At 55.8% G+C, this 26,098-nt stretch overlaps 1 protein-coding gene across 1 annotated transcript; it reads right to left on the reverse strand.

Moving 5' to 3' along the window:
* Positions 1-5,737: 5,737 nt before the first annotated feature.
* ZNF683 (zinc finger protein 683) lies at positions 5,738-9,515 on the reverse strand. The gene is made up of 3 exons (XM_062190048.1): positions 9,039-9,515; positions 7,287-7,415; positions 5,738-6,019 (listed from the first exon to the last, which is right to left on the reverse strand). The coding sequence occupies exons 1-3, from the start codon at positions 9,513-9,515 to the stop codon at positions 5,738-5,740; spliced, it is 888 nt and encodes a 295-aa protein (XP_062046032.1).
* Between the last annotated feature and the right edge of the window lie 16,583 nt (positions 9,516-26,098).

Here is a 26,098-nt window from a genome sequence, read left to right on the forward strand (position 1 = left end):
AGCAGTGGTCTCGGCTTCCCAGCAGGCCACAGCCGTGTCCACAGGACCCTCGGGCCTCTCTTGTTTTTGTGTTTTTTTTTTTTTAAGATTTATTTTATTTATTATTTGAAAGGTAGAGTGACAAAGAGAGAAGGAGAGACAGAGAGAGAGGGAGAGATAGAGAGAGAATCTTCTATCCACTGGTTCACTCCTTAAATGGCCACAATAGCCAGGGCTGGGTCAGGACAAAGCCGGGAGCCTAGGGCTCTGTCTGGGTCCCCCACATAGGTGGCAGGGACACAAGCACTTCTGCTGCTGCTGCCTTCTCAGGTGCACTAGCAGGGAGCTGGATCAGAAGCAGAGCAGCCAGGACTTGAGGATGCCGGTGTCGGAATGGCGGCTTAACCCACTGTGCCACAACACCAGTCCCATCTCTGGCCCTTTGATATCAGGGCCTTGGGGATACAGGGCTGTGTGCGCACGCCTTCCTTAAGTTCCCACAGCCTCTGCCCATTCCAGGCTACGAGAGGGACAATACAGCCACCTCCCTTGCGTCCTCCAGCCTGCTTCCCACAGCACACCTAGGAGGAGGAACCCTGGACAGAGATGTTCCTGGGACAGGAGGGCGCCAGGGAAGAGGGGTCTTCTGAATGGGGAGCAGCACCTGACCTCTGTCCGTTGTCTTCCACTGGGGTCCCTCCTGGCTGTGGGGATGTGGGGAGGAAGCTCAGGATCCCACTGCCCCCAAACCACCAACACTCAGGGTAAACCTTGCGTCCTCAGCACCAGAGGAGACAAATCCAGGGCCAAAATTCCTCCGAGCAGGGGCCCTGGCTGCCGAATTCTTCAGTTTAGTCATCTATGGTCTAGAGGCAGCGTCTGGTTCCCCAGGGGCAGACACCTCGAGACACAGCAGGGTGGACTGTTGATGCAGGCTTGGGCTGGGCTGCGCTGATTCTCAGCTCTGTCCCTTGCTCACCACAAGACCGCTGGCATCTCATTCTCCCTGTGTGATAATAACAGTACCTGGGAGTGCTGTGCAGATTGGACAAGATAACCCACGCAGAGCGCCCTGCACACACCAAGGAGTCCAGTAAACCTTAGACACTGGGCCACCTGAGCCAGCCTGGGGGGGCTACGTCTGCTTCTCCAAGCGGGAAACACCTCTCTGCGGTCCAACTCACAGCTCAGGTCCCCACTGTGAATGCGGAAGGTTAAGCCTTGGCCCGGCGTCACCCCTGGGGGGCATGCCAGGAAGTGAGGAGAAGGAGCCACACAGGTGGGTGGAAGTCAAACCAAAGGAGGGATTAGTGTGTGGGTGTCGGGGGGCAGGCATTGGTGTTGTGGCACAGCAGATTAAGCTGTTGGCTGCATCCTGAGTGCCGGCTTGAATCTCAGCTGCTCCACTTCTGATCCAGCTCCCTGCTAATGCACCTGGGAAACCGTGGAAGATGGCCCAAGTGCTTGGGTCCCTGCCACCTATGTGGGAGACCTGGATGGAGTTCCAGGCTCCTGGCTTCAGCCTGGTCCAGCCCCAGCCATTGTAGGCATTTGGGGAGTGAACCAGTGGATGGAAGATCTCTCTATTTTTCTTTCTCTGTCACTCTACCCCTCAAATAAATCAAGCAGCAGATGATGGCCCAAATTGCTTAGGCCCCTGCTATCCACACGGGAGGCCCTGACAGAGTTCCAGGCTCCTGGCTTCAGCTTGGCCTAGCTGTGGTCATTGCAGCCATTTGGGGAGTGAATCAGCATCAAGTGGAAGATCTCTCTCTTTCCTGTCTCTTTCTCTCTCTCTCTCTCTCTCTCTCTCTCTCTCTCTCTCTCTCTAACTCAGCCTTTCAAATAAATAAATGAATCTGTCAAATAAATAAACATTTTAAAAAGAGAAGGAGATGGCGAGAAGAGGTCCTGTTTCTCCCAGGGCCCCAGCATCAGGGAGCTCAGGTTTCCTGAGTGTCCAGGTCCCATAGTGTATGTTCCACAGCCATTACTCTATTTTTCCCAATGACCCAGAAAGAGAGAGGGAGACAGCGACATGGAGAGAAACATTATGGTACCTGTTTTGCAAGTGAGGACCCTGCAGTTGAGAGGTGGGGAGCGATGTGCCCAGTGGCACACAGCGAATCAGTGGCAGAGGGCAGAGTGCAGGGCCACTCACTCGTCTGACTTGCAAGCCCTGGCTCTCGGAGCCTGCCCAGCCCTCCCGAGCTCCCGCCACCCCCACCTCCCCTTTGCGTCCTCTCCTACCTTGAGGCCGACATCGCTGGTGCTGCCCCAGCCTTGTGCCAGGTCAGGGCAGCTCTGGCCACCCCAGGGCCTGTGAAGCAAGCACAGAAGAAGGGGATGCGGCAGCCTCCTCCCGTCGTGTGCAGCACCAGCACCCCTCTAGCGGCCCCCCCCCTTCTCTCAGCACCAGCAGGGCGAGCTCCCGAAACCCTGGGGAAGGAAAGGGCCCTCAGCAGCCCTCTCTGCTGCCTTCCTCGGGGACCACTCCATTCCCGGAGGCGGAGAAAGGGACAAGAGGGGCTGGTGTCGCCGCAGCAGGGCAGGTTCAGCGGCCGCTCAGAATGCCCACATCCCGTATCAGAGTGCTGGTTCAAGTTCCAGCTACACCACTTCCCATCCAGCTTCCTGCTAACGGGTCCTGGGAGGCAGCAGACGATGGCTCAAGTGCTTGGGCCTCTGCCACTCATGTGGGAGACCCGGATGGAGTTCCAGCTGCTGGCTTTGGCCTGGCCTTTGGGGCATCCAGTGGATGGAAGATCTCTCTCCTCCTCTCCCTCTCTCTCTGCTTCTCAAGCAATTGAAAATAAACATTTTTTAAAATGGGGGCAGGGGCCAGAATACAGAGAAAGGCCATCGCTAGGATAATTCTGAAACACACCCCTTGCTGAGGCCTCCTGCGTGTCAGGCTTAGCGCTAGGCTTCACACACAATAGTCTTAGCAGAGGGTTATTAGCGCTCCCATTTTGCCGACAAGGAAACCGAGGCCCAGCAATGCAAAGTGACTTGTTCGGAGTCGCACAGCTCGTGAGCCTTGGAGTTAGAATGCCAGGCCCATCCCTCTTCAAAGGTTGGCTGGACATCACAGCAGGAATGGGGATAAGATGGGGACATGCCTTGCTCCTGCCCCCAAGCTGTCAGCGGGTAAGAGCTGAGGCCAAGTGCACTCATGCATGGCATGTGTCACCACGCTGGCGCTGCACCCCTCCCCTGACTCACCTGCACCCCCAACTCTGAGTAGGGAGAGGGAAGGGCAGTGCCGGGCCTATAGGGCAGGTTTCTGCCAGACAGGGTAAAGGGGGAGGGTGTGTTCTCCAGGCGGGGGCGGGCAGGGCACCAGCAGGGTGTGGGCACCCCAGGGCACCCAGGCTTCCAGACAGAGCGAGGCTGGGCCCTCCCCTTCTGTCTTTAGCGTGAGACAGCAGTACAGGCCCCTCCCCTCATTCTGCACCCCCAGCCCCCACCCCTCCCGGGATGGGCTGAAGACAGCTGCGTGTTGATAAGATCAGAACAAATTGCCGGGTAACTGCGTAGACACACAAACAGCGGTGCTGGGCGCACACCCCCGCGCCCTGCCGACTCAGGGCCCGCTCGGCTTTTCTCGGTGCCTCTCCCAGCCTTTCTGCCCAGCCCTCAGCGGAGGGGTTTTCCTTCCACGCTGACTTCAGCTACCCGCGCACAGGCTGGCCCAGCCCGGGCACCTGGGCCCTGGACCTGGAGCAGCCCCTGGCTTGCGCTCTGCCGGTCTCCGGATGTGGGCTCCGTAGCCAGACTGCTGACGTGTGCATTCCGGCTCCACCCCTTCCCAGCTGTGTGGCTTTGAACAGGTGGCTTCACCTGTCGGATCCTCCACTTTATAGGGCTGCCTTGAGGATTACACGGAAGTAAGTGGAGAAGGAAAACTTCTCGTTTTGACAAGCAATTGCCAGGTGCGGTACTGGCTAGGGGGACAAATCGGTGTCGACTCAGCAAACGCGGTGCCGTCCAAGACGACTGCGGAACCTGCCACTCAGGACCGAGGGACGCCAAGACCGGAGCTGCGCTGGCCTGCCGGTGACACTCAGTCCCCAGGAGGAGCTAAGTGTGCCTTAAACTGTCCCCAAGAGGAAACCGTTGTCTGCCGGCTTAGGGAATTTTCAAATTGCTCTACCTTTTGCCAAGAGCCCGGCGCCCTCCCACATTCACGTATCCAAAATCAGACCCCAACGACACACATATTCCTATGCTCTCCGAGCCACCCACACACCCCGCTCCCGGCCTCGGCCCCTCTCCCCTCACCTATCCCGGGATCTGGCCTCCTGCGAGGTCACCTGCCCCCTGCGCCCCCTGCGGACCCCTAGTCCGGCCAGGAGGCGAGTCAGGCGGGCCCTCAGGCCCCCGCGCCGCTCGGCCATGGCGAGGGCCCGTCCCGGGACTCGGCCGTCGGGGCACCTGCCCGCGGGGGCCACCCGGATCCGCTGCACCGGGAGAGACGCCTCCTCCGGCCCGCCCCCCGGAGCAAACAGGGCCCCGCCCGCGGCCCGTGCGGGCGGGGACCCGACCCAGATGCTGCCCAATGCCTGCGACCCGCGGCCCCCCGAACGCTCCGTCGGAGCCTCCCGGGCGCTGTCCACGCGTTTTCAGGCCTCCCGCCGGGCGCGGGGACAGGGACCTGCGGCGGGCAGCGGCCACGGGGGCGGGGCTCGGCGGAGGGGCTCCCCCACCCCCGCAGCAGGAGGGCCTAGGGCTCAGGGGCGGGAACGGGCGTGGTCTCGCCGCCTGGGCGGGATCTGACCCGATGATTGGCGTCCGGGGCGGGGCCAAAGGCCCGACCGGGATAGGCTTGGGCCCCGGACCTCTGCTACTGCGGGGGCGGAGGCCGACCCTGCTGAGTGGTCCTCGCTTTGCGTCCCGGGGAAGAGCCGGACTCTGGCTCAGCGCCGCGGGCGGGACCTGCTCCGTCCCCGGACGCGAACGGCGCCACCTGCCGGAAGTCAGCCAGGGACCCCCGCGCTCTGAAAACAGCCTCGTGGAATAACAGCGGTCGTTTATTGTGGTTATAGCCTGGGCCTCCTGCCTCCCCGCCACGCTGCCTGTCTGACTTACACGTCGCGTGTAAACAGCTTGCACTGGAGGGGGCCCCCTGGGACTTCAGGGAGAAAGGCGGTGGGACGGGCCTGGCTCCCCAGGCTCCCTGCCAAGGACCCCCTGGCCTCTGCGCCCTCCAAGCTGACTGCCCTTGACACCCAGGGGACACCATGCTTCTGGTCGTGAGCGGACGCTGGTATCTCGTGTCTCCTTCCTGGGCACCCCCACCTGACCGTGGCAGGGGCTGCCAGCCGGAGGGCCATGCTGGCCGCCTAGGAACTGTGAGACCAGAAAGTGGTACCGCACCGCAGAGCAGCGGCAGGACAGGTGTTAGAAAAGCGCGCGACGTGCAGGCGCTGTGGCTTGCAGCATCCTGGGGGAGCTGGATTGGCGGTCAGTGAGCCAAGACTCAGGGCCCGGTCCCAGGTAGGTCACAGGCAGGGAGCAGAATCCAACCCCTGCCTGAGGGAGATGGCTGCAGGCCCCCACCTCACCCCGGGGGCAGCCCAGCCAAGCTCTTCCCAGCAGCGCCCTCTGACCTGTCCCCAGGCGGGTATGAAGTCAGGAAGACGCACAGTGGCCCCCCACACCCCCATGTTGAAGCTCAGGCGGCCCATTTGGTCATGGAGAAAATCCTTTAATTGCTCTGCCCTGCCCCCTCCCAGGGCTGCCCTGGCACCACCGCTCAGGCCGACTGTGTTTGCTTCCCTAGAGACGCCGAGGACACCTTGTCCGCGTCCCAGCCCCTCTGCTTCTCTGATGGCGCTGCCGCAAGACCTGGAGACCCATGGCGCCTCTGGGCAGGGGCGGCCAGGTAGGGGTGGGCGGGGCCTGCAGCGGACGGCGCAGCTTCGGCAAACGTGCCTTGCCGGCTGCAGCGACACAGGCGCTGGAAGGGCTGGGCCCCCCAGTGCAGGCGCAGGTGCATCTTGAGGTTGCTGGAGCTGCTGAAGCGCTTGGGGCACATCTGACGGAAGGGGCAGTGGGGTCAGTCCTGCGCTGGGCTGGCTCAGGATCCCTCCCCACCTCCTTGTCCGTGCCGGGAAGCTTTACCCGATGCTTTCTCCCTGGGACCCACGGTGTCCAGTACACCGGAGCCAGCAGACCCAGGTTAGTGCCTTTTTAATTTTTTTTTACTCCCGAGTGACTTCTCTCTGAGCCTTCCTCTTATTGTTAACACAGGACCGTGAATGCCTCACCTCCCACCTCCCAGGATCCAGGTGATCTTTGCCTGAGATAAGAACTCTTAGGAGTGAGGCTGGGCTGTAGTGGATTTAATTAGCATTGCCTGGGGAGGGGAACGGTGCTGCTACACACCAGGAATGGGTCTCACGTCCTCCCCAAGACCCTGGGGAGCACGGCTAAGCAGTGGCAGAACTCCTGCATTATGGTGAGAGCAGAAGCTCAGGAGTGGAGCTGCTGGCTGAAGGTCACACAAGTGGGAGGCAGAGCCAGGGTTTGAGCGCGCGTGGCCTAACCCCGGCCCCGGGCTCATAACCACCACACAGCTTTCATTTCTGCCCCTGTAATTAGGGAGACAGTCACTGCCCTTCTGACCTCCCAAGGGATGTAGTCAGGCCCAAGGAAGGAGGGAGCTTGGGGCTGGCGTGGTGGCTTAGCCAGTAAAGCTGCTGCCTGCTGTGCCGGCATCCCATATGGGCATCGGTTGGAGACCCAGCTGTTCCACAGCTCTATGCTATGGCCTGGGAAAGCAGTAGAAGATGGCCCAAGTGCTTGGGCTCCTGCACCTGCATAGGAGACCCAGAAGAAGCTCCTGGCTCCTGGCAACAGCTCCGGCTGTTGCGGCCATTTGGGGAGTAAACCAGCGGATGGAAGACCTCTCTCTTTCTCTTTCTGCCTCTTCCTCTCTGTAACTCTGCCTTCCAAATAAATAAATAAATAAATCTTTAAAAAAAAAAAAAAAGCAGGGAACTGTATTGACCTTATGGTTTTCCTGCTTGAGTACTTTGCACACAGTAGGGCATTAAATCCTCCAACTCTGGGAGGTAAGTAGTGGGTATGCATTCTCGGGGGGACACCCCACCCCCGCAGTTCCATTGCATTGTTCTCCCAGCACGCATTCCAAGCTGAGAGTCACTTTCCTCTCCCTTTCTTCTGCTACCCGACCCCTGCCCTCCTGTCTCCCCTTGCTTAGTGGGGCTGGGGAATGGAGGCTGCAGGTGTGTCTGTCCAGGGGGCTACCAGATTACACGTGAGGGCGAGGAGGGTCTCACCGGACACTGGTGCGGCCGCTCCCCAGTGTGCACCAGGTGGTGCTTCTGCAGGTGAGCAAGCTGGGTGAAGCTCTTCTGGCACAGGGCACACCGGAACGGACGCTCCCCGCTGTGCACTCGCAGATGAACCTGAGCCAGGTGTGGGAGAAATGCTGCCAGCTGCACAGAGCCCTACAGGGCCTGCCACCCGCTCGGAGTCTCTGCCCCCATCCCGGCAGGACCCCTTGTTGGCACCCTGGCCTCTCAGTCCTCTTCATTAGCACCCGCAGGATGCTCCCACTCTTTCTGAGCCCTGCAGGGGAGCTGGCCAGGTAAGGGGAACTCCAGGTAGATCCTGGAGCAGTGCTGCTCCGCGTGGCCCATGACTAGCAATGTGGGCTCGCCTTGGGACACTGGAAATGCAGTTCGTTAGGCCCCACTCCTGACCTGCTGAATCAGGCTCTGGGGCTGGGTCCTCGGGGTCTGCATGGTCGCTAGCTTGCACCAGCTCAGCAGGTGGGTTGAGGCTCACCAGAGTTTAAGAGCGCTGCCCGGGGTGGTGTTGTGCAGTGACTTAAGCTAACTCTTGGAATGCCAGCATCCCATACCAGAGTGCTGGTTTGAGCCCCACTTCTGCTTCTGAGCCAGTTTCTTGCTCATGCTCCTGGGAGGCAGCATGTACAGCCCTGGTGCTTGGGTTCCTTTTACCCATGTGGAAGACCCTGATGGAGTTCTTGGCTCCTGGCTTTGGCCTGGCCCAGCCCTAGCTGTTGTAGGAATTTGGGAAGTGAACCAATGGGCCTCTCTCTGTTGCTCTGCCTTCCAAATACAGAAATAAATCTTTTTAAAAAAAAGAACACCTGCCGAAAAGGACCCAGTACAGCAATTCCCCAACAACTTCATAGCTTCCAGGTTTTGCTAACACAGACATGAGCCCTTGGGCGGCCCCTGCTGGACAATGGGGATGATGACATCAACAGCGCTGGTGCTGATTAGTGGGGTCCCGCTTGAAAAAGGTTGATAGTTGGGTCTGTGGTCTAGACTCACCCAAATCTACCCATTCCTCCACCTGCCCCTCAGAACAATAAAGGCTTAATTTGGAGAAAAGGATGGTTTCCCAGGCAAGTGGTTTGCACCAGAGGCTGAGAGACTAAAATTAGAGCCAGACTGCTCACCATTGCATCAACATGAACTGGGACAAATCCTGCCTTCGGGAGCCTCGGTTTTCCCAGTTAGTTCAGATGAGATGACCTCTGGGAGCAAGCATTGTGGCACAGCAGGTCAAGCCACCACTTGGGATGGTTCAAGTCCCGGCTACTTCACTTCCAACCCAGCTCCCTGCTGATGCACCTGGGAGGCAGCAGATAATGGCTCAATGGGTCCCTGCCACCATGTGGGAAACTCAGATGGAGTTCTTAGCTCCTGGCGTCAGTCTGGCCCAGTCTCAGCTGTAGCCATTTGAGGAGTGAGCCAGTGAATAGAAGATAGTTGTCCCTCTCTGTGTCACTCTGCATTTCCGATAAGTAAATAAATCCTTGAAATAAATAAAGATACGAGATGATCTGATAGGCAGACCTGCAGGGCGGAGAGGACTTTGGTAGCCCTCTTATCCTGTGTTGCCACCCAAAGAACTGTCCAAGGTCGCTCGGCCCCAGAGGCTTCCCGGGAGTGCCTTCTGGGGCAAAGAGCCTTGATTCTAGAAACACGGTCAGGGGTGGGCGAGGAGCCCGGGAGGCTGCTGCAGGGAGCCCCAGAGCCCAGGGAAGCAGGTACCTTGAGGTTGGAGAGCTGCCCAAAGCTCTTGCTGCACACGTTGCATTCATACAGGATCTTGCCATTCTCTTTCTTCAGCGGGTAAGGCAGGGCTGCGGCGCCTGCCCGGGAGCCCAGTGGGGCCTGGGTAGCTGGCGCCGCCATGCCAGCATGCTCCAGCCCTGGGCAGCAGGTCAGGGTCGATGATGTGGGGCCTGGATTTTGGGACTGGGAGGGTAAGGCGTGGCCAGAGGCTTGAAAAGTCTCTGGGCAAGAAGACAAGGTTCTCCCCTGGGCGTTGTGCCATCCAGGCTCGTTGGCCGTCATGAGTGAGCTGGGCACCACCGTGGGGATGCAGGAGGTTTCTTGAGGCCACATGAAGAGGTAGGGGCACTGGGTGGAAGACTGGGCCCTACAGGAGAGCAGGCAAGGTGGAGGCAGGAGCAGTGGGTGCCCAGGGTAGAAGGGGTGGAGGTGGAATGGGAGCTCCTTGGACATGGGGGCAGGAGTGGGACCAGAGCTCTTTCTCTCCTGCCGGGGGGCTGGAGACGAGCTGTACTGAGGAGGGAGGGATGGGCAGGGGGCCCCCAGGCCAGCTTTTCCCAGATGGCTTCCCATTTGGTGGCTGCTTGGTGGGCACTTGGCTGTGCGTTTCTCGTCTCCAGTGGAGCTGGCATGGAGCCTCCATGGCTGGTTCTCTGAGCAGGGAAGGGGAGAAGGTCAGGATCCCACAGCCCAGGGTGAAGTCTGTCCCCAGCTGTCCCCGGTGCTGTGGCATAGTAGGCTAAGCCTCTGCCTGTGGCACCAGCATCCCATATGGGTGCTGGTCCGTGTCCTGGCTGCTCCTCTTCTGATCCAGCTCTGCTATGGCCTGGGAAAGCAGTGGAAGATGGTCCAAGGGCTTGGGCTCTTGCACACAAGTAGGAGACCTGGAAGAAGCTTCTGGCTCCTAGCTTCAGATTGGCCCAGCTCTGGCTGTTGCAGCCATTTGGGGAGTGAACCAGTGGTTGGAAGACCTTTCTCCCTCTCTCTGTCTGTAACTCTACCTCTCAAATAAATAAATTAATTAATTAAATAAATTCAGTTCCTCAATCTCATTATTTATTTATTTATTTTTATTCTAAAGGCAGAGAGACAGAGATCTTCCATCCACTAGTTCATTCCCCAAATGCATGTCACAACAGCCAGGGCTGGGCCAGACTGAAACCAGGAGCCAGGAACTCAATCCGGGTCTCCCACAAGTGGCAGGATCCCAGGTACTTGAACTGGGTGTGTATTATCAAGAAGCTGGATCAGATGTGGAACTGGTGCTTGAAGCAGGCACTCAGAGAGTGAGTACTCCAAGAGGCATCTTAACCACTGTGCCGAATCCCAGCCCCACTAGCCACTTTTAAAGTGTTTAACAGGGGCAAGTGCCTGGGTTCAAGTCCTCGTTCTGCTTCGGATTCCAGCTTCCTGCTAACGCCCACCCTGGCAGGTAGCAAGTACCTGGAAGACCCAAATTGAGTGCCAGGCTCCCACCTGGGCCAGCCCCAGCTGTTGCAGACATTTGGACAATGAGCCAGCAGATGTCTGTCTCTTTCTGTCTTCCAAATAAAATGAACATAACTGAATCGAAATTCGGGGGAAAAAAAACCAAAGAGCTCACTAGGTATCCAGGCAGCACAGGCATAGAATATTCCCACTGTTGCAGGAAGTCTACCAAACAGCGCTCTTCTAGATGAAGAGAACAGGAGAGAAGAAAGAAAGAAGAGAGGGGGGAGGAGGAAGGGAAGAGGAGAAGAGGTGCAGAAAGGAGTGGTGATAATGGGGCAGGGGAGGAGGAGGGGGGCTCTGAGTTCTGATGATATCGGAGCGGTAAGTAGAAGGAAGCGAGCGAAGCGAGGAGTGATAAAAGCAACACCCTGGGGCGGGCATTTGGCAGTGGCTTAGACACTGCCTGGGACGCCTGCCTCCATGTCGGAGCATCCAGTTCGAGCTCCAGATCCTCCACTTTGGACCCAGCTCCCTGGTAATGCACACTCTGGGAGGCAGCAGGTGATGGCTGGAGTACTTGGGTCCCTGCAACCTACAGGGGAGACCCGGTTGAGTTCCTGGCTCCTAGTTTTGGTCTGGCCCACCTCTGGCTGTTGCAGGCATTTCGGGAGTAAACTACAAAGATCTCACTGTGTCTCTGCCTCGGTCTCTCTGCCTTTCAAAAAAAATAAAAATAGGCCGGCGCCGTGGCTTAACAGGCTAATCCTCTGCCTTGCGGCGCCGGCACACCGGGTTCTAGTCCCGGTTGGGGCGCCGGATTCTATCCCGGTTGCCCCTCTTCCAGGCCAGCTCTCTGCTGAGGCCCGGGAAGGCAGTGGAGGATGGCCCAAGTGCTTGGGCCCTGCACCCGCATGGGAGACCAGGGGAAGCGCCTGGCTCCTGGCTTTGGATCAGCGCGATGCGCCGGCCGCAGCGGCCATTGGAGGGTGAACCAATGGCAAAAAGGAAGACCTTTCTCTCTGTCTCTCTCTCTCTCACTATCCACTCTGCCTGTTAAATAAATAAATAAATATTTTTAAAAAATATTTTTAAAAGTTTATTTGAAAGGCAGAGTTACAGAAAGGCAGAAGGGAAGAGAGAGAGAGGGAGAAGGAAAGAGAGAGAGAGGAAGGGGTCTTCCATCCCATCCACTGGTTCATTCCCCAGATGGCCGCAATGGCTGGAGCTGTGCCAATCTGAAGCCAGGAGCCAGGAGCTTTCTCCGGGCCTCCCATGCGGGTGTGGGGGCCCAAGGACTTGGGCTGCCTTCTACTGCTTTCCCAGGCCATAGCAGAGAGTGGGATCAGAAGTACAGCAGCTGAGAATTGAACTTGTGCCCATGTGGGATGCTGGCATTGCAGGTGGCGGTTTACCCACTATGCCCCAACGTGGGCCCCAATATTTTTTTAAAAAACAAAATATTTTTAAAAAGTATTCAAGCCGGCGCCGTGGCTCACTAGGCTAATCCTCCGCCTTGCGGCGCCGGCACACCGGGTTCTAGTCCCGGTCGGGGCACCGATCCTGTCCCGGTTGCCCCTCTTCCAGGCCAGCTCTCTGCTGTGGCCAGGGAGTGCAGTGGAGGATGGCCCAAGTGTTTGGGCTCTGCACCCCATGGGAGACCAGGAGAAGCACCTGGCTCCTGCCATCGGAACAGCGTGGTGCGCCGGCCGCAGCGCGCTACCGCGGCGGCCATTGGAGGGTGAACCAACGGCAAAGGAAGACCTTTCTCTCTGTCTCTCTCTCTCTCTCACTGTCCACTCTGCCTGTCAAAAAAAAAAAAAAAAAGTATTCAAAGCTAGGTAGATTGCTTGGATCCTTGTTTATTCAGCCACTCAGTGTCACTGAGCTGTTGCAGTCTGCATTGGGTCCCAGAAATAATGGACCCTGCAGGGCAGCCAAGAGGCCATGGTCACATGAGCAAATGTTGTGTTCTGACACGGCAAGCTGAGAACGCAGGCCCAGTGACAGCCTTCTTTACGGTAAATGAAAACAAGGCCGTGGTGGTGTGCCCTCAGCCACAAAACTAGAAAGAGCAGAACCAGGCCTCCGGGTCCAGTTCCCCAACTCCCAGTCCAGAGTCATAAAATGACAACCCCTCCAGCTCAAGCACTCCAGGCAGGCAGAGGGCCATTGCCAACCTCGCGGCGTTGGCTGTGCCTACACCGGCTCCCACACCATGGCCCTCTTGCTCTGCTCAATCTTACCATCCTGAAAGCTCCCTGCACCCTCAGGCCTGAACCCAGGCCAAAACAGGACAGTGACCAAAGCCTGAGGCTGGGTCCTCACCCATGACACCTTGTGCCCCGCTCCCATCCCGAAGCATAACAGTGCGCCCCACCTCCAGCCTCCACCCAGGGCAGAGCAGCTCGGAGCTCTGGGCTTACTTGTGCTCAAAGTGTCCTCTCTGAGCCCCTGCAGAGATGCATCCCAGGATGCCGACTGCAGGACACGTACATACAGGTCCAGGCCCTGGGGGCAGGCCAGCAGGGCGGACCTGGCCGGTGCCAGCAGCAAGGGGCACAGGCAGCTGGCGCAGGGCGGGCCGTGAGCATCCATTGTGTCTGGAAGTGCCCTGCAGGCTGAGAAGACCTGGAGGGCAAGGAGGCAACGAGCTTGGGGCTTGCCCAACAGACCCATGGCCATGGCCCATGGCCAAGACTCATCCCTTGTTTGGTTTCCCAAGGGGAGAAGCAGCTCAGCCATCCCCACACCTGTCACTCAAATGGCTTCCCAGCCCCTTGTCCCATGGTTTTCCTGCCCAAGGACTTTATCACCTCCTATCCCCCAGAGCTGCATCCAGCCCCAATCTCCTTTCCTCCTCCCGGCCCCACTTGTAGGCCCCTTCAATCATTCCCCACTCCTCCTACCACCAGCAGGCCACCTCAAAGAGAAGGCTGAGGTCCGCCCTACCCGGTCACCTTGGCAGACCTGCAAGTTCAGGTGAAGGGGACAGGGACTCCCCTGGGTCCCCCAGGGCCTTGGTCTTGTGTCAAAAACTCAGTTGTGCAGCTGGTTCTCTCCTCACGTCCCCGCTACCTGCTGGGAAGACAGGTGGCGCACAGGTGAGCTGTGACGGTCCTCCAGGGAGGAACCTTGGGCCCGGGACTGGCTCTCCCACAAACCTGCTGTGTGACTGCGAGCTGCTCACGGCCCCTCCTGCCTCAGTTCCCCTGTATGCAAAATGGGAGGGTTGGACCGGTTGATGTGTAAGGACTTTCTTGGGGCCAATGATGCTCTCCTGGGAGAAGAGGAAAGAGGGTTAATGGAGATTAACCAATCAGAGGTGAGGAGCAGAGCTGGCCCAAGAGAAGTGAGGAAGACCTGGGAGAATATTCCAGACTCCTCATGGCCATAGAGAATTGAGATGTCACCCGCCACCGCCCCCATGCTGCCATGCTAAGAGGGGTCCCGGCCTCAGCCACCAGACTGCCCCAGGCTCAGCACCCATACCAGGGACAAAGCCTGAGTGAGCCAAGGGTCCCCCAGCGTCCTCACTGCCCTGACTCGGCTCTCAGCTCGCTGGGCACCTGCTCCTCTGCTGTCTTTCGTCAGAGCCCACACAGCACAGGGATCCCCTCAGCCCTGTGAGTGCGTGAGCACCCCCGCCCTTCCCTCTGTAACTCCCAGAGCCCCCTGGGCCCCCAACCTTGCTCCAGCGTCCCTGCACTCCAAAGCCCTCCTCCTTTCCCTCCTTCCTCAAGCCTCCCAGCCCTGCCTCAGGTCTCTAAACTAACGCCAGGATTCCCAGAAGAGGTGCTCACCTGCTCTGCAGGGCTCCAGTCGGCCGGGGAAGGCCACGGGTGGCAGGAGGGTGGCAGGCGGGCGGCAGGTGGGCGGCAGCCGCCTGTGGCTGGGGCCTTGGTGGCTGTGAGCGATGCCAGGAAAACACTGCATGTAAAGCCACCTCAAATAGGAAGAGGGGGGCCGGCCTGGGGGCCCTGCGAGGCCAGGGGGAGCTCCCCGCCCCGCCTCCACCTGCCTGGGTGACTCCACAGACAGCTTGCTGGATTTCAGATCGCAGGGACTTGGGGATCTACAGTGTGTGTGTGTGTGTGTGTATCTGTGTGGGAGAGAAAGGGGGGAGTGTGTGTGTTGCCCCAAGGGGTGCTACCTCCACTCTCAGAGAACCCACAGGCTGAACAGGAGAGGCACAGGGCACACAGGGCTCAGAGGCTGACGCTGGAAGGTAGGAGTTCTGGGAATGGGGACAGAGCTGAGACAGAAACAGGCAATGGTGACAGGGAAGACATTAGTGGTGACAGGCAGGCACACAAACAGTGCGGACAAGAACAGGCAACATAGGATATGGGAGGAGAGAGAACAGAGCAGGGTCTGAACCCACAAAGCAGAAGCCCAGGATACAACCAACACTGTCCTCCATCTTGTCCCATCATAGCTCCTAATCTTGGGAAATTCTAATTTTTATTTATTTATTTTCATTTTTATTTGAAAGGCACAGAGAGATAGAGTATTCTGTCTGCTGGTTCACTCCCTAAATGGCCCTGCCATCCAGGGCTTGGCCAGGATGAAGCCAGGAGCCAAAAACTTAATCTGGGTCTCCCACATGGGTGGGGGGCAGGCACTCGAGTGCTTGAACTGTCACCTGCTTCCTCCCAGGGTGCACATTAGCAAGAACCTGAATCAGAAACAGAGCCTGGGGGCTGCGCTGTGGTGCGGGGTGGTTAAAGCCCTAGACTGCAGCGCCGGCATCCCATATGGGCACTGGTTGAAGTCCTGGCTGCTCTACTACCAATCTAGCACCTGCTAATGCGCCTGGGAAAGCAGTGGAAGATGGCCCGAGTCCTTGGGCCCCTGCACCCACGTGGAAGATCTGGAAGAAGCTCCTGGCTCCTGGCTTCGGATCGGCGCAGCTCCAGCCATTGTGGCCATTTGGGAAGCAAACCAGTGGATGGAAGATCTCTCTCTCTCTCTACCTCTCTGTGTTTCTCTCTGTCTCTGTCTCTGTCTCTCTCTCTCTCTGTAACTATGTCATTCAAATAAATAAAATAAATATTTAAAGAAAAGAAAATGAACAGAGCCTGGACTGAAACTCTGATTGAAACTCAGGCATCTGGAGCAGTCTCTTAATCACTGGCCAGATGCCTGCCCCAGATCCCAGGAGATTCTGACCTCTAATCTAGTTAGAAAATCGAGGCACCGGCCGGCGTCGCGGCTCAATAGGCTAATCCTCCGCCTTGCGGCGCCGGCACACCGGGTTCTAGTCCCAGTCTGGGCACCGGATTCTGTCCTGGTTGCCCCTCTTCCAGGCCAGCCCTCTGCTATGGCCCGGGAGGGCAGTGGAGGATGGCCCAAGTGCTTGGGCCCTGCACCTGCATGGGAGACCAGGAGAAGCACATGGCTCCTGGCTTCGGATCAGCGTGGTGCACCGGCTGCAGCGGTCTTTGGAGGGTGAACCAACAGCAAAGGAAGACCTTTCTCTCTGTCTCTCTCACTGTCCACTCTGCCTGTCAAAAATTAAAAAAAAAAAAAAGAAAAGAAAAGAAAGAAAGAAAATCGAGGCACCAAGAAGGCAAAGCCAAGTCAAAGACACAGCAAAATAGGTGGGAGGCGGGACTGCACGTGAGAAGGGAGTCCTCGTCGGCCAGGAAGCAGCTTCATCGTTCCTGTGTGAGAAGGTGCATCACCCCCGAGGGCCTCGCTCAAGTTCTCGTGTGTCTGAGTCAGGCCCAGTGTGATGTAATTCCTGCCCAGTGCGGCCAAATCTGGCTCACGGTGACCCAGCCCCAATCAGCCATCCAGATCCACCCCAGCCATGCCCCCCAGGTGGCCTGGAACACTCAGGGGCAACTGAGGCTAGCGGCCATGGGCAAGGGCCCTGTGACGCGGTGACCGCCCTCACCCCAGGGCTGGGATGCACCTCAACTGTTGCTCCAGCCACTTCCTATCACAATTACTTTCCCACAGAGCTGATCCCTACATGTGAACATCTCGGAACAGGGCCTACTGTCTACTCGTTTATGTTTCTTATGTAGACATTTGTCGAGTTTTTTGTCTGCCCAGTGTCTAGAACTTTCCCCCTCCCGAGTCTTGAGGGAGGCAAAGGTACCTCCTACTTAAAAGTCAAAACCGCCGGGTGCCTGGTTCCAACTCTCTCCCCCAGTACGCGATGCAGGTGCGCACACTCTAAGCCAGGCAGATGTCCCCACCCAGGCTGTGGACAGGTCAGGTGGAGACTGTGATGCTGTGGTGCCACCTCCAACTGCCAGGACAGAAAAGGACAGAGTGACTCAGAGGCAGCCACAGGTCCTGAGCTCTGTTTTCAGGCTGGTTCTGGCTCGATTCAGATTCAGCTTGTTCTACAAGTCTGGTCCTCCAGACTTCCCAGACCGTCTGTCAGCTTCCCTGGTATCTTTCCAAGAAACCCTCTTTCTGCTTAAATGCTCCGGAAACGACTCCTATAGCTGACAACCGAGAATCCCGCACTAAACATGCCTGGAACAGAACATGAAGTGACATGGCTCAGGCTGGGAGATCCTAAGGGCCAGAGCAAATAGTTAACCTCTACAAACCGCTGACATCCTGTGTGCCTGGCACTGTGCTGGAAGATCATACACTTGATCCCATTTAATCTTCACCAGAAGCCGGTGTGGTTGGTTTTATTGTTCTCATGATCTACAGAAACTCAGAAGGTAAGCAGCTCACCCAGTCACACAGATAGGAGCCAAGAGCTCTCTAGTGCCAAACCTTGAACTCGTGCCATCTCTTGCCAATGTCAGTGCCCGCCCACTGACCCCCTCATTTCTGCCCCTCACCCTCCCTCTTCTGCTGCACTGCGCCCAGACAACCCTCCCCTGCATCCCCTCTGCAGCCTTCAGATGAGTGCAAGGGCTCTTTCCACAGCACCCCTTGCAGTATCTGTGGGTCACCAAACTCCCCCCACCCCTGCACAAGCTACAGCCCTCCCAGACCCCAAGGCCACAAGCCGGCCTCCCCCACAGCCCTGCTGGGGACCACAGCAGAGTAAGGGTCACTAGGTGCCAGGGGAAGGCCCGGCCCACACCTTCACCATGATCCACATTCACATTGAACTTCCATCTGCCGATCCCCACCCCACTCCCCGCCCCGCCTGGCATCACACTCTGCTCCCAGCTCTCAGGTGCGAGATGAAAAGAGAAGAGGCTTGGAGATTTCCAGGTCTCCAATACTGAGAGTCCTTGATGTGGCCAGGAAGTGTCCTGGGAGGTGCACTGGGGACATAGGCCTGGAGTTTCCACCTGAAACCTCCTTTACCTGCAAGCCCCGCCTTGTCCCACCCCCCACCCCCGGGCTCTACCAGATCCTCTGCTAGCCGGCCTCTGGGCCTGACTGTGATGTCACTTGTCCCACACCCCCCCAGCAGGTCGCACAGGGCCAGGACCACAGCCTTCTCATTCCTTGGTGACCACAGTGGGCTGGGCAAACGCTCCTGCAGGGAAAGCAGGATGAGTGGGCGACATTCAGGGGCCTCTGGGACAGGCGACCAGAGCTGGAGGGTCTGCAGGGGCTTCAGGCCCCCAGTGTTCACCACGCACTTGGTTTCTGCTTCTTTTTTGTCAAATGCAAAGGAATACACATGAGTGGCCAACATTTGAAACAGCAGAGAATATGAGAAAAAACAAACCAGAAACCCCTCCTCTGTCCCAGTGTCCCAGTGGTCAGTGTGAGCTCTATGATGTTTATACTTCTGGATATTTTTCCACGTCCCAGAAAGCAGGTGCAAAGGATTTTTAAAATATTGTTTCTGCGGCCAACGCTGTAGTATAGAGGGTTAAGCTGCCCCTTGCAGCTCTAACATCCCCTGTGGGCGCTGATTCAAGTCCCAGCTGCTCCACTTCTGATCCAGCTCTCTGTGGCCTGAGAAAGCAGCGGAAGATGGCCCAGTCCTTGGGCCCCTGCACACACATGGGAGACTCAGAAGGAGCTCCTGGCTCCTGGCTTCAGATCTGCCCAGCTCATCTGTTGTGGTCATTTGGGGAATGAACCAGCGGATAGAAAATCTCTCTCCCTCTCTGTAACTCCACCTTTCAAGTAAAATAAACAAATCTTAAAAAAAAAATTTTTTTTGTATCCAAGCACATTGTTCCACTGCTTTTTCTTTTCTTTTGAGATTTTTATTTATTTATTTAACAGGTAGAATTACAGACAGTGAGAGGGAGAGAGAGAGAGAGAGAGGTCTTCCATTCGCTGGTTCATTCCCCAAATGGCCACAATGGCTGGAGCTGGGCTGATCCAAAGCCAGGAGCTTCCAGGTCTCCCACACTTTCCCGGGTCAAGCAGAGAGCTGGATTGGAAGAGGAGCATCCGGGATTAGAACTGGTGCCCATATGGGATTCTGGTGCCACAGGCGGAGGATTAACCTACTGTGCCACAGAGATGGACCCCCACTGCTTTTTCTGTCCAGCCATCTTCTGTGGCTACCACTTCATGCCCCGAGCAAACATCTCTGTCTCCCACTTCTTCCTGGCTGTAACATGTTCCCTCTCAGGGATGCACGTGCTACATAGCATCGTCCAGCAGTGGGCCTAGAAGAGAGCTCTAGTTTTCCCTGTTTTCCCACAGACTGGAAAGGCTCTCCGTACAGACTCAGTGTGCAGAGTGGGTAAGAACATTAGCTCAGCTGACTTCAATCACTGCTGGGTGAAAGTTTGGTAAGTCGCCTAACCTCTCTGTTCCTTTCTCCCTCTGTCACACAGGGATAGGAATAACTGTACTTGCCTCACAGAGTTCGTTCCAGGATTCTTCAATACAGCTCACGTAAAGCCCTTAGCACGGTATCTGAACCAAAGCAAGCATTCAGTAAAGGTGGTAATGATTAACACGGAACGTCACCTTTGCCTAGCTGAGCAAGCGTCTTCAGATCAGCGTGCTTTCTTTTTCTTTATTTTAAGATTTATTTTTTATTTGAGAGGGAGAGAGAGAGAGAGAGAAAGAATCTTCCATCTGCTGGTTCACTCCCCAAATGCCCACAATGGCCAGAGTTGGGCCGATCTTAAGCCAGGAGCTGGTTCTCCTACGCAGGTGCAGGGGCCCAAACACTCAGGCCATTTTCCACTGCTTTCCCAGGCCAGTGCAGAGAGCTGGATCAGAAGTGGAGCAGCGGGGGCCGGCGCCGCGGCTCACTGGGCTAATCCTCCACCTTGCGGCGCCGGCACACTGGGTTCTAGTCCTGGTCGGGGCGCCGGATTCTGTCCCAGTTGCCCCTCTTCCAGGCCAGCTCTCTGCTATGGCCCGGGAGGGCAGTGGAGGATGGCCCAAGTCCTTGGGCCCTGCACCCGCATGGGAGACCAGGAGAAGCACCTGGCTCCTGCCATCAGATCAGCGCAGTGCGCCGGCCGCAGTGCACCAGCCGCGGCGGCCATTGGAGGGTGAATCAACGGCAAAAGGAAGACCTTTCTGTTTCTCTCTCTCACTGTCCACTCTGCCTGTCAGAAAAGAAAAGAAAAGAAAAGAAAAGAAAAGAAAAGAAAAGAAAAGAAAAGAAAAGAAGTGGAGCAGCTGGAACTCCACCTGTGGCGCCCATGTGGGATGCTGGCGTCACAGGTAGAGGCTTAACCTACTAGGCCACAATACTGGCCCCCAGATCTGATTTCTAAAAATGTAAACAATGTGATGGGTGAGCCTGGCCCACTCTGGAGGGGAAGAATTTGGGCAACACTCTTATAGAGATGGACAGCATTAAGTTTTTTTTTTTTTTTTTTTGACAGGCAGAGTGGATAGTGAGAGAGAGACAGAGAGAAAGGTCTTCCTTTTTGCTGTTGGTTCACCCTCCAATGGCCGCTGCGGCCGGCGCATTGTGCTGATCCGAAGCCAGGAGCCAGGTGCTTCTCCTGGTCTCCCATGCGGGTGCAGGGCCCAAGGACTTGGGCCATCCTCCACTGCCTTCCCGGGCCATAGCAGAGAGCTGGCCTGGAAGAGGGGCAACCAGGACAGAATCCGGCGCCCCGACCGGGACTAGAACCCGGTGTGCCGGCGCCACAAGGCGGAGGATTAGCCTGTTAAGCCACTGCGCCAGCCCCAACATTAAGTTTTACCATTCACTTCACTAACCCTTCCCTGGTTGGGGACCATGGCGTTCACCCAACACAGTCTTGTCCCCACCAGGGTCTACAGACCCATAATAATGACTCTCAGCATTTAAGCCCCCACATGCCAGCAACTGCTGCAAGTACCCCAACATGCTTTGTTTTACTCTATCAGCGCAATGACCCTGCAAGATGGCTAGCAGCACTCCCATTTTACAGACAAAAAGATTGACACTCAGGGGTGGGTGTTTGCACGAGGGGTTCAGTGACCTGGGAGGCAGCAGGTGATGGCTTCAGCAACTGGGCCCCTCACCTACATGAGAGACCCGGATGGAGTTCTCAGCTTTGGCCCAGCTCCAGCAGTCGGAGGCATCTAACAGATGAACAGGCAGGTGGGAGCTCTCTCTGTCTGTCTCTAATATAAAACAATAGGAAGAAGAAGGCTGGCACTCAGAGAAGGAAAGTGACTTGCTCAAGACCACATGACCCCAAATTCGAATACATGGAAGGGAAACAAACAGGTGGCCACCAGCAGCAGGAGCTGGGGTTTGAGGCTGGTGGGGTGGTGGAGGTGAGAGCGTGCAGGTTTCAATTATGCAGGGTGAGTAAGCCCAGAGATCTAACGTACAGCATAGGACGAGTGAACAACACTGTATCGTGTCATGTGCTGGACATTTGCAAAAAGAGCCCCACACAAAAACATGTGAGATGATGAATATGCTAAATTACGTGACTGTGGAAATTATTCCACTGTGTGTAATATATACAAGGTAACTTCTAAAAGCTCTTGAAGAATGGAATTAAAAGATAAGTTTGGGTGCAGGTACCTTGCCTAGTGGTTAAGATGCTCGGATCCTGTATCTCAGTGCCTGTGTTTGAGTCCCAGAGCCATTCCCAGTTCCAGCATCCTGCTGATGCAGACCCTGGAAGGCAGCAAATGATGGCTCAGGTAGTTGGGTTCCTACCACCCAAGTGGGAGACCTGGATGGAGTTCCAGGCTCTTGGTTCCAACCTGGCTTGGCCTCTGTCATTATAGGCATTTGGGGAGTGGACTGGTGGACAGGAGCTCTCACTGTCTGTCTCTGCTTCTCAGGTTTTTTTTTTTTTTTTTTTTTTTTTAAGATAAGGTTATGGTGCTCCAAAGCAATCTTGAAATTGTATATACAAGGAGTCTTCAATAAGTTCTTGGAGGGGTGGGCTTTGTGGCACAGTGGGTTAAGCCGCCACTTGGGACACCTGCATCCCGTATCAGTGTGTCTGGTTCCAGTCCTGGCTTCTCTGCATTTCCAGTCCAACTTCCTTCCAATGCATCTGGGAGGCATCAGATGATGGGTTCCTGCCTCCCATGGAGGAGACCCACATGGAGTTCCTTGCCCAGCCCTAGTTGTTGAAGACATCTGGGGAGTGAACCAGCATGTGGAAGACTCTCTCTCTCTCTCTCTCTCTCTCTCTCTCTCTCTCTCTCTCTGCCACTCTATCTTTCAAATAAATCTTTAAAAAATAATAAAAATAGAAGATGACACGACGCAAGTTGGGACTGCTGTGTCCCAGGAGAGGAGGACGCAGGGAAGAGTTGCCAGACTTAGGAAGAGGCAAAAAAGGCCACCAGTGCGGTTTGATAGAAGGGGTCCTAGGACTTCCAGAAAAAATCAGAATGGGCTCAGGACAGACCCCCAAGTCAAGGACTGGGAAAGTAAACTGTGGAATTAGCATCTGACACCCTGCAAGAATCTGTCATTCATCCATACACTCATTCATTCACTCACACATATCTACACATTTATTTTTATTTTTTTATTTTATTTACTTGAAAGGCAGAATTAGAGAGAGAAAGAAAGAGAGAGAGAGAGAGAGAGAGAGAGAGAGAGATTGAGAGAGATTCCATCTGCTGGTTCACTCTCCCAAATGGCTGTAATGGCCAGAGCTGGGCAACCCGAAGCCAGGAGCCAGGAGCTTCTTCAGGTCTCCCACGTGGGTGCAGGGGTCCAAAGATCTGAGCCATTCTCCACTGCTTTCCTAGGCACGCCAGCAGAGCTGGATCAGAAGTGGACTAGCTGGGACTCAAATCAGTGCCTATATGGGATGCTGGCACTGCAGGCACCAGCTTAACCCATTACACCACAATGCTGGCTCTGCATTATCTGTATTTCTTAAAGATTTATTTTATTTATTTGAATGGTAGAATGAGAGAGAGAGAGACAGAGAGAGAGATAGAGAGAGAGAGAGAGGAGAGGGAGAGAGACAGAGACAGAGACACACAGAGAGAGAGATTTTCTATCCACATGGCCTCATGGCTGGGGCTGAGCTAGGTCAAAGTTAGGAGCCAGGAGCTTCATCTGGGTCTCTCACATGGGTTGCAGAGGCCCAAGTATTTAAGCTATCTTCTGTTGCTTTCCCGGGTGCATTAGCGGAGAGCTGGATCAGAAGTGGAGCAGCCAGGACTTGAACCGACACCCACATGGGGTCCTGGCATCACAAGCGGTGACTTAGCCCACTGCACCACAGTGCTGGGCCCTCGCATATACTTTTTAATACTTTCTTTTTTTAATTAATTAATTTATTTATTTGTAAGTCAGAGTTACACAGAGAGAGGAGAGGCAGAGAGAGTGAGAGTGAGAGTGAGAGAGAGAGAGAGAGATTCACTCCCCAATTGGCCGCAACGGCCGGAGCTGTGCCAATCTGAAACCAGGAGCCAGGAGCTTCCTCCGGGTCTCCCACACAGGGAGGGGCAGGGGCCCAAGGACTTGAGCCATCTTCTGCTGCTTTCCCAGGCCATAGTAGAGAGCTGGATTGGAAGTGGAGCAGCCGGGACTACAACCAGCGCCCATATGGGATGCCGGCGCTTCAGGCCAGGGCGTTAACCTGCTTCACCACAGTGCTAGCCCCGCTCACATATATTTTAAAAATTTTTTATAACACTTATTTGAAAGGAAGAGACAGAAACAGAAAAAGGTCTTCTGTCTATTGATTCACTATCCAAATGCCCACAACAGGCAAGACTTGGCCAAGCCAAAGCCGCGAGCCTGGACCTCAATCCAGGCTTCCCACATGAGCGGCAGGGACCCAAGTACTTGAGCCATCACCCGCTGCCTCCCAGTATACACATTATTAGAAAGCTGGAATCAAAAACACATCTAGGACTTGAACCCAGGCAGTTGGTAGGAGAGGCAGGTGTTCCAAGCGTGTTCTAACTGCTGTGCCAAACCCCCGCCAGTCCCCACTCACATATTTACTGATTGGCAGGCATGTGCCAGGCACTGGACTTGTTTCTGGGACAGTGGCCCATAGGAACATGACCCAGACTTTGGAGTTTCCAGCCCAGCTATCAGAAGGCTGCCTGGATGTTGCTGAAACAGCGTGGTGTGCAAAGGTCAGGACTTTTGATTATCAGTGTAGAGATTTGGGGAGGGAAGTAGAGCCGGGGGGTTGGGCTGGTTCATGCAGTATAAAGGGAGGCAGTGGAACCACAACCAGAAGCCCCAAATCCTTCCGGAAGGCCTCAAAACCTTCTTCAACCTATAATAACCACTGCTCCTCCAACCTGAGGCCCCTAGCTGAATCCCTAGCAGGCTCCGGGGCATGGGTCCAGCTCTGCCCATGGTGCCATGGCTCCGGGAGCTCTGTTACATGGCACTTTTGAAGGGCTCCAGATAAGGACTCCAGGTCAGGCAGGGGCCTAGGACCTCAGGGGCTCAGAGGGTAAAGCAGCTGTGTGGGATGGAGCTCCAAGGACGGGGCCAAGGGTGGGACGGAGGGTGTTCTCGCTTCTGCTGCTCTGTGGTTGACACCTCCCTCCCACTGCCTGACACCCACCTGCTTATCTCCCTGCCAGTCCAGGTTGGCCTTGGGTTCACACCCAGGGTGAGGAAGAGATATTGAGATAGGGCACCAGCTCTCGCCTCTGCAGAAGAGACCTAGAGACGCTCGCATGTGCCCTGCACCCACCTGTAGCCCTCTCATCCTCTTGTGGGCAAATCTGCAGGTGCATCTTCCAAAGATCTCGGAGGTCACCCCTGCTGGCCTCTCATCTCAGCCACTCCAAGAGGCTAAGAGATAAGGGTCACACTGTTGAAATTCAAACCCTGGAGCACTAATACACTTTTTCTTCTATTTTAAAAAAACTTATTTATTTATTTGGAAGGCAGAGTTACAGACAGAGAGGGAGAAACAGAGAGAGAAAGAATTTTCCATCTGTTGGTGCACTTCCCACATGGCCACAACAGCCAGGGATGGGCCATGTCAAAGCCAGGAGCTTGGAACTTCATTCAGGTCTACCATGTGTGTAGCAGGGTACTTGAGCCATCATCTGCCACTTTTCCAGGTGCCTTGCCAGGGAGCTGGATTGGAAGAGAAGCAGCAGGGACTGGAATTGGTGCTCTTATGGAATGCCAGCATCATAGGCAGCAGCTGAAACCTGCTACGACATAATATTCATATACAGAAAGAAGTGTGCACCGTTTTCTCTCACTGTATACAAAACTAACTCACAATGGATCATAGGCCTTTTTTAAAAAAGATTTATTTATTTATTTGAGAGGCAGAGTTACAGACAGAGAGTAGGAGAGACAGAGAGAAAGGTCTTTCATCCTCTGGTTCACTCCCCAGATGGCTGCAACGGCCAGAGCTGTGCCAGTTCAAAGCCAGGAGCTAGGAGCTTCTTCTGGGTCTCCCACACAGGTGCAGGGGCCCAAGCACTTGGGCCATCTTCTAGTGCTTTCCCAGGCCACAGCAGAGAGCTGGATCAGAAGAGGTGCAGCCGGGACTAGAACTGGTGCCCATATGGGATGCTGGTGTTGAAGGCAGAGGCTTAACCCACTATGCCATGACACTGGCCCCAGGGATCATAGACCTAAATGTAGGAGCCTGAACTCTTAGAATAAAACTCTTATAAGAAAACATATGAAGAAGTCTTAGTGACCTTGGATGAGGCAAAGCATAAGCAACAGAAGATAAAACATGGAGCCGGCATTCGGCCTAGCGGGGAAGCCCTGACAGGGACGCCCACATTCCATATCACAGTGCCTGGGGTTGAGTCTGGGCTCTGGCCTCTGCCTCCAGCTTCCACCAATGCAGCGCTTGAGAAGTAGCAGTGATGGCTCCAGTAAATGGGTTCCTGCCACGAACATGGGAGACCTGGATTGAGTTTCTGGCTTCATGGCTTTAGCCTGGCCCAGCCCCAGCCACTTCAGTTCAGACATCCAGTCCACTTCTCCCTGCCCTGCCTGGGGAGCAGAGGGCAGAAGACCCCTCAATACATAGTTACCATATGGGGCCAGCATTATAGCATAATAGGTTAAGCTGCCACTTGAAACTCCAGCATCCCATATGGGTGCCGGTTTGAGTCTTGTCTACTCCACTTCCAATCCAGCTCTCTGCCAACGTGCCTGGGAAAAGCAGCGGAAAATTGTCCAAATCCTTGGGCCCCTGCCACTCATGTGGGAGATCTGGAAGAAGCTCCTGGTTCTTGGTTTTGGCCTGGCCCAACCACGGCTGTTTCAGCCATCTGGGGAGTAAACCAACAGATAGAAGATCTTGATCTCTCAA

Source organism: Lepus europaeus, chromosome 5, assembly GCF_033115175.1.
Source record: "Lepus europaeus isolate LE1 chromosome 5, mLepTim1.pri, whole genome shotgun sequence".
Lineage (NCBI taxonomy): Eukaryota > Metazoa > Chordata > Mammalia > Lagomorpha > Leporidae > Lepus > Lepus europaeus.

Excerpts from the sequence above, each read along its gene's own strand:
- ZNF683 (XM_062190048.1), bottom strand. The coding sequence starts at position 9,515 with ATGTCCAAGGAGCTCCCATTCCACCTCCACCCCTTCTACCCTGGGCAC. Across the intron at positions 7,416-9,038 it reads GGCAGCTCTCCAACCTCAAG|GTTCATCTGCGAGTGCACAG; the intron begins GTACCTGCTTCC and ends CACCTGGCTCAG. Across the intron at positions 6,020-7,286 it reads AGCGGCCGCACCAGTGTCCG|ATGTGCCCCAAGCGCTTCAG; the intron begins GTGAGACCCTCC and ends CCCTTCCGTCAG.